Here is an 8355-nt window from a genome sequence, read left to right on the forward strand (position 1 = left end):
ATATTGCGTATTTTTTATTTTATTTTCGAATTCATCCTACATCAATTTGTTAGAAATGTAACACACATCGTACAAATCTTACAAAACACTCGTAAACCGAATTGAAGATAGTGGAACATTACGAATTAAATTAGTTACAATGTACCACTTAAACGCCAATTTTTTAAAATTACTTATTTTAACCAAAACAGTATATTATTGAATGTGGTTGAATAACATAAATATTTTTTATAGCCAATTTCTACCAAGTATTTTGGACATCCAATTAAATTTTTAAAAACAAAAATAGAAATTTTTAGAACAATACTTTTACTCATTCACAACTAAACGACATGAGTTAAAATGTTTGAGTAAAGGTTGTTTAATTAATTGTATCTAGAGTTAAAATATTGTAGCACTTATGACCATTGAAAAAATACATATAAATGACCAATATATGTGAATTTCTCATAAACAAAAAGGATGAAATGGAAACCCAACACCACACAATCCCAAGTTGTTAGCATGCAAGAATCCTTCATTAAGTCTCATCAAAGCTTCATCAGATCCAACACAAAAGCAAAACAATGTTCTAGTTAGTTTCATGTAAAAGAAAACAAAAATGAACAGAACACAAAAAATAAGTACATCTTCCTTATAAAATGGTTTAAAGATCAATTGGTACCAGGAGGTACATTGCCAGAGAGGGTATTGTTTCAAACATCAAGAACTTCAAGCGAAGGCGCATCAGCAAGCCTTCAAGGAACGAAACCAAACAGATGATTGGAGCTCAAGTCCACTCTCACTAACAAGTCCAAACGTCCCAAGCTTGCAGAGATTGTACCAGTTAACTGATTAGATTGGAGAACAATAACAATGAGCTTCTTCAAAGATGAAAGTTGTGTAGGTATGCTTCCACTGAGTAGATTATAACAAAGGCAAAACTGAAAATAAAGAACAAAACAATGCATACATGAGAAAATAGAGTGAAACCCAAATCAAAGAAATCACAAGCTTCCCATTAAATTCAAGAAACATCAGAACCTCTTGAAATCAAAAGGACTATACCACTCTAGATCAAAGAAAAACAAACACATTTTCAACAAAAATAAAAAAACTGAAGTTAATATCATGACCCATATGCAAAAAGAACCAGGAAAACAAGAAAAAGAATCATCACTTGAACTTCTAATGGCACCCACAACTCATGCATATGTAAAAGTAAAAGCTGTGAAACTCCATTTCAAAGCCTCATAAGAACTTTATTAAACAAAACAGCAACCCTAAAAAACACTCGCATGAGAAACAAAAGTCTATGTGAAAATCAAAAGCTCAAGCAAAAGCAAAGCAAACCTTGCAAGCTCCCCATGTTTCCAATCTCAGAAGGAATCTCCCCAGAAAAATTATTAACATTCAAATACAAACCAGAAAGCAGAGTCAAGTTAGCAATCTCTCTAAGAATATCTTCAAACAACAAGTTGTAATGCAAATAAAGGTCTGTCAAATGCTTAGGCCCAGCAATGACAGGGGAAAATGTCCTACAATTTCCTCTATTTTTCATCTGTAATAGAAAAATGCAGGGGCTATTTGAAACCTTTCCATAAAATAACCTGTTAATTTGTTTTAGAAACCACATTAAGACAACTTATTATGGTTAAACTTCCTATTCACTCCAAATTCATAAGAACATGATTTATTCTAAAGAATTTTTAAAAAATTGAGAGTAAATTGTGCCGAACCTTTGAGAAGTGGGGTTAACATTACAATGAAAAATTTGACCCACACTCGAATCGTCGCCATCAATCAGCTCTCCGAGACCCAAGTCACCTGCCTTCTCCTCATAAATCAGAATCGAAATCGAAATCAAAATCAAAGATCAAACCGCAACCAAAAGGAAGTGAAATCGGAATCGAAGGGAAATAGGGAGAAAGAAGAAGAAAAAGAAAGAAGAAAGAAGAAGTGAAATCGGAATCGAAGGGGAAGGAGGGATCAAATGGGAACACGGGTTGAATGAGATGGATTAACACGGGTTGAAGGAGAACCACGAGGGAGACAAATCGGCAGACAGAATGGAAGATTTTGAGGGCCCAACCCGTGTTATGGAAACCCTAAAACTAGGGCTTCTATAACCCTACGTCCAATCGGAGGTTAGGATTAACATAACCTAATCCCACAGTGTTAAACCTCCTCCAAAACAGCCCCTTAATCTTCCATTGTAACGCCGTCAATTGAAGAAATTAAAATTTCATAGCACTACAAGGAAACGATTTAATGACACTAAAAATATGTTATTAATAGATTTTGTAACTCTCTTTTTAGTCCTCTAATCCACCATCAACGTAAGTCTATAAATGACTCTTCTAGAAAGTGTCATAATTAAACGTTTCATGACACTGATTTTTAATCAAGATTGTTTATTTAAGAATACTTATTTTACATTGTAGTCTTGTTTTCTATACCAAAATTTTATTGTCAATGTAGATCCAAAATGTTGACTTTTTCTGTCAATTAAACATTTAACTTGAAAAAGAAAAAAAAAAGAAGACAATTTCATCGAAGCAACAGTTGTGACAATGCTTCCGACGTCAATAACTTCTTAATTTTGACATTAGTAATGTATCATTTAAGTACATAAATTGACTTTTATGTATAGTCATTAGATTATGTTTAATGACATAATAGATATAATCTTTGTTTTGATTCATATTATTTAATGCTCGAATTCTTGCACCAAATAAATATATCAATGAACCTGTAGTATGTTCAATTACAATTGTAGTAATAAAAATAGAATTGCTTGTTTCACTACGAACAAACTAAATATATACTATAGCTTGCTTCATTGACCTTCTAAGTTCCCCTACCTTGTGCGAAGAACTAAAGAAACAAAAGATCCATTTTAGATGCACATTTTAATAATCACCAAATATTTATAACAGTATATGCACTATTCGCAATTACTATATTTATCCAAACAAAAAACAAACCTAAAAACTACATAACAAAAGAGTGCAATAAGTGCCATGGATCCCAGAACTTACAAAACTTAAAAAGTACAATAATTGACATACCCGTCCCCGAAATCGACAAAATATGTAACATAACGTTTTAAAATAGTATCCAAGTGTACCTTAAAATTTAAAACTAAACTAAATGGCTACCATAACAGCAAAATAGCCACAAGAATTCTAAATTACAAAAATATGTAAACAAACATACAAATATGTAAACTAACATAAGAATACGTAAAGACAAGAAATTTTACAAAGGCTACCAAGATTAACATACCAATAAAATGTTGCTATATTCAAGTGATCTTACAAGTGCCCAACCTTGTTTTTATAACTTACACATTTGATTGATGCAAATTTTCTTAAATAAGGCAGAGAAATAGTTAAACACCTAAACACACATTGTGAAAAAAATACATAGCTTAAATTCTCAGTACACTACAAGTAGTGGGGCCACTTTTAATGCATAAAAACATCGAAAGCGTGTAAAATACGTCAGCAAATCAGTTCTCGATGTTGTAAGAGACATTGGAAAGAGAGTTGGAAGAAATGTGTCGGGAGACAGATTCTCGATGCGTCACCAACACGATGTCAGAAGTATATGTCTCTCGACGATGGCATTTTCGATGTTATCCGTGTGTCGAAAACAATCCATCCTCGATGTCCACATGTATGATGTCTACGTGCGTTGGAAATATCAATCCTCGACGAAATGTTGGAAACCATGTTTCCGATGCTTTCTTGGGTTCGTCGGGATATAAATCATATTTGTGATGTATGTGGTACGTCCTAAAATATTTTAAATATATATTTTTTATTTTTTTTTGAAATATTTTTTATTCAATTATAATATTCGTATTCGTTTTCGATTCTAGTACGATTTATGCAATATTAAATTACATAAAAGTTACTATAAATTAGTAAACGCCAATATAAAATATCAAATTAAACATTATGGTATCAAAAATAGTAAATGTTCATAATACAACAAAGTTTAAATTTTTTTAACAAAGTTCATAATATAAATCAAAAATAGTAAATGTTCCAAAAGAAAAGTACACAGAAATCCATACAAAATAACGTACGTCTCTTAACGTGCCTTGTACGCCATTCTACACCGCGAGACCTACAATGATACAAAAATGCCTAAGTTTAGTACATATGCATATCATTATTGAATAATGTTATTTCAAGAACTTAAGAATGATGAAAACATATATATGTACCATAAAGCTAGGGATCATGTGGTGACCCTTGTTGTGCCCGAGTCATGTCTTCTATGAACTTCTGCATTTGTTCCACTTGTGAAGCTAACATATCTTGGTTTCTTTTCTGTTCTTCAATCGCTTGCTTAGCTTCATCAAGCTCGACCCGTAATTGGAGCTCTACCATGGACTGCGTCGAGGTCGTGGCACTACTCGTACTGGCCGTCTTGCGGGCCTTAGGCTTGGGTCCCTAACCAAGACCTTTTGAGTAGTTTGGTCGTCTACCTAACACATCTCGCATATCTCGTCCCTAGAGAGTGGCTGAGAATCCTCTAGGGTAGGCTGTGACTGGAATTCCAACATTTGATTCTGCAAAAAATTTAGAAATTATGTTAGTAAGTCATAAGTAAATTAAAGAGGACAAATAAGGGCAAAAGTATTGCTTGGATAACTTACATGCGTATCCTCTGCAGCCTGTGATACAAAAGTTTCGTCTCGAATGTGTGTTTGTTAGAAAAATTCCACACGGTCGACCGACTCTCCTCTTTGTTCAGCAAGCTCGTATTGTCGTTGTATAAATGACTTCGACGCTCTGCAATGATTGTAAGGCTGCTTCTATCTAGCAGCCTTGTTGGTCTGTGACTGCTCATACATGTAAACTATTATATTGTTTATTTCTTATACATATTAAAATTTGAAAACAGAATTAACCATTACAAAGTGTATCATTGCTCACCTGGAATGCACGGCTCATGTAATGATCACAGAGGTAGTGTCAATCCTTCATATGTCCTACCAATATATGTGATGGTCGGTTGGCACATGCCTCCGCATAGTCTAAGTGCCTGTGACAGTCGCCTCTGAACTCTTTAAAGGTACTGAGCATTTGATGCTCAATGAAACTATTCATTGCTTGATCATTGAAATTAAGCACGAAAAAATACTACACATTACAAAAAACAACACATTAGCTTGGTTAACTTAAATATGTTTCAAATGAAAATAGACATTTGTAGTGGACGTATCTGTAGTTCACCTTTGACGACCTCGATATTATCTCTACCTATGTTCGCCCACCTAATGCTGTGGATTGGAAATATCTTTCTTACACACATGTCTATCGCCTGACTGAAGTGAACAACATGTGGCGAAATAGGCTTCTCCGTGCCAGGGGTGATCGACATCGAAATCCTTCCATTGGCGTGAACGTAGTGCTCCAACTCTAGGAGTCGAGAATGGGCACGTCTTCCAAGGAGTCAAAGTCGGAGATGGTTGAGGAGTACCTGCTAAATAAATTATAACAACAAGTTAATATGAGAAAAAAGTTCAAATAATTGTGAGTTAAAACGTACCATTAGACTTACCCGAATTATCGTCCACTGATGATGACCTTCCCATAGGGTTATTTAGATCCTCGACGAACTTGAGGAACATTGCATCTGTCTCGTCAAAATCATTCGAGAATGATGACATAGTGTCTGTGGACATAAAAAACAAACATTCAATAAGCAAATATAAACACATAATCAGATTCCAAATATAAACTAAATAAATATATGGGTACGTGGTTTGTCACTATCATTTGTCGTCGCTTATTCTGCTTTGATGTGACAATTGTTTATCCCCATCGTCTATGAAGTCGTCGGTGACATGATGCACAATCGACTTTTCAACAATTGTGAAATCAACGCCAGTCCTGCATAAAGTGTCATCCTCGATGTGTCCGTCCACTTGATGGCCGACAACGATTCCGAGTACATTTAGTTGCTCATTTTCAACATCGTCCACTTCAGACACGTTCCATATACGTTTATTCTCGACTGCTTGGACAACTTTTCAATTACTACCATTTTTTGGGTCGTCTAAGTAAAGTACTTGATGTGCTTGTGTTGCAAGAATTATCGGTTCTTTGGCAAACCAAAAATGGGACGTGTTGATATTTTTGTACCCTAATTCCACATGTGTTCTTTGACTTTTTTGACGTCCGTGTCATACTACCTACACTTAAATAGCCAAATACTTCTTTCCAACCCCCCTTCTAAATTTCATCTTCAACCCCCTCAATTCTCAACCCATCCCCTTCAAATATTCAGTTAAACCCACCCCACCTTCTTGAAAATTCCAATTCAACCCCCCTTTAAAATTCCAATTCAAACTACCCTCTAATTCTTAACTCATTCCATTCAAATATTCAATTAAACCTCATTCCCTCTCAAATTTTCAACTCAAAATGTAAATTCCCCAACCCAATTTCTCAAATAACTCTCCTTCAAATTTTTAATCTACATTCGATATTCAATCATTATCCTAAAACTATATCCTAAAAATAATTCAATATTCAATCTAAAACTAACTTCAAACAAGCAAAATTATAAACATAAACTAACCTAAACTAATCTAACCTAAACTAACTTTAAAACTTAAAAAGAAATGGTTTGAAACTGACCAAAAATGGAAGAACGGCGGTGAGGTGGTGAGGGCAAGGCATGGCGGGCGTGGCGAAGATTATTTCTTCTCCTTCTTCTTTTCTCCTTCTCTTCGTATTTCAGTTCTGTATTTCACAAAACTAAAACGAAATATATAGGGACACTCTTGACGCACCACGAAGATGTTGGGTGTTCTGCCTAGTACCCGACGCCATTAGTGATTCGTCGAAAATAGTTTGAAACATTTCCGACGAATCACTAAGGATGTCGGGAACATGTATAACTATTTTTGATGTCATGCATGGGGCATCGAGAATCTTGCTCTGACATAATTAACGTTCGAGTTTTTTTCGATGCTTCATGTAAGCCGTTGGAAACTATGTTACCCATTTTTGACGTCGAACGAGAATCGTTAGGAATAGGTGTGCCCATTCTTAACGTCATGCATGGGACGTCAGAAAATGTTATATATTTATTTTAATTGTGAACTATTCCCGATGCCCTAGACTTAGACGTCAAAAATGACTTCTTGTTTTTTGACGTCCTTCATGTAATGTCGGGACAAGGTAATATTAAAACAATATTTATGTCGTGTCCCGACGTACGTAAAACGGTGTTAGGAATAGGCATCTGTTCCAACGTTCCTTCTTTTGATGTCGTTTTAAAGTTCTTCCTTTTTGTTTTTAACAACAAACTAAAGGCTTCAAACTTCAACCAAGACTACTTAATATCTCTCTACGTGGACAAATATTTAAGTAACAAGTTAGGATACTTGCCAAAAATTACTATATAAGCTTCATTTTCCTCTAAAAATCTAACAAATCCTTAAAGACAACATAAACCAAATAGCATAAATTTCCCCTTCATAGCAATTCTCCTCCTTCTTTTAGCCTATTTCATGAATTGGAACTACTTTTCTTTCCTTTTCTAAGTCTACAAGGAACAAAAAAATTGAACTAAAACAAGTACATTATATGTATGCCTAAAAGACAACAAACTTGTTTTACACATAGAGTATTGAAAAGTTGACAATGCGGACAAGTTAAAAAAATTAAGAGAGATGAACAAAGGAGAGAAGGGAACCAAAACTAAAAGAGATAAAGTATTACCAAAGAAACATGAAAAATGTTGTCTTAACACTTAAAACAACTTCAAAAATGTCTAAGTATGCCTCCTAATAAACCAAGTAAGTGTCAAAGTAACACTTTATGACTCAAAACAAGTAACAAATATTTTTTTTTATCACTTACACCCAAAAGTACTTCAACTTCCAGCCTTCCTTTAAGTCAAGTGGCAAGCAAATGACATTGCTGCACAAAAGCATGATCGACCATCTACATTATAACACAATCATCGTACTCTTAAAGGTAAAAGTTAAAATTTAGAGAACACGACAATCAATACTATTTCTTACCTCTTTGTTACGAATGGTAAAGTGAACACGAATATCTAATGCTGTCATTTTTCACACTAACAAAAAAATAGGTTGCTTATACAAACTAGTTTGAGCTTGGTCAACAAAAACATTGGTACGTCATTCATAAAAAACTATATTATTTTTTAAAATTTTATTGTCCAAATCTTCTCCCCATGTTAAAACCAGACCTTATAATTTTGGTTAATTCAATTGGCATACGAGTGATTCCTAAGAATCCAAACATCCTTACTGTAACGACCCAACTTTTCATACTAAGCTGAGGTCATTTCTTTACTACTAAGACACTTCTTCAAAAC

General features: G+C 34.3%; 1 protein-coding gene across 3 annotated transcripts; it reads right to left on the bottom strand.

Annotated features, from left to right (window-relative positions):
* Nucleotides 1-496: 496 nt before the first annotated feature.
* On the bottom strand, nucleotides 497-2203 carry LOC103498346 (receptor-like protein 34). 3 transcript variants are annotated; one of them, XR_007824875.1, is made up of 2 exons: nucleotides 1719-2203; nucleotides 497-830 (listed from the first exon to the last, which is right to left on the bottom strand). XR_007824875.1 is itself a non-coding variant. In XM_051091728.1 (2 exons), the coding sequence occupies exons 1-2, from the start codon at nucleotides 1613-1615 to the stop codon at nucleotides 727-729; spliced, it is 387 nt and encodes a 128-aa protein (XP_050947685.1). In that variant the 5' UTR covers nucleotides 1616-1712; the 3' UTR covers nucleotides 497-726. The 3 variants fall into 3 exon arrangements, 1 of the variants encoding a protein (XP_050947685.1); XR_539595.3 differs by having other exon boundaries at nucleotides 497-923; nucleotides 1333-2203; XM_051091728.1 differs by lacking the exon at nucleotides 1719-2203 and adding an exon at nucleotides 1333-1712.
* Between the last annotated feature and the right edge of the window lie 6152 nt (nucleotides 2204-8355).

The sequence above is a fragment of the Cucumis melo genome, chromosome 11, assembly GCF_025177605.1.
Source record: "Cucumis melo cultivar AY chromosome 11, USDA_Cmelo_AY_1.0, whole genome shotgun sequence".
Classification (NCBI taxonomy): domain Eukaryota; kingdom Viridiplantae; phylum Streptophyta; class Magnoliopsida; order Cucurbitales; family Cucurbitaceae; genus Cucumis; species Cucumis melo.

What these genes read in the sequence shown, in the direction of transcription:
- LOC103498346 (XM_051091728.1), bottom strand. Translation starts at nt 1,615, where the DNA reads ATGTGGTTTCTAAAACAAATTAACAGGTTATTTTATGGAAAGGTTTCA. An exon ending in AAACATGGGGAGCTTGCAAG is followed by an intron (nt 831 to 1,332) that starts GTTTGCTTTGCT and finishes CAATCTAATCAG; the next exon opens with TTAACTGGTACAATCTCTGC.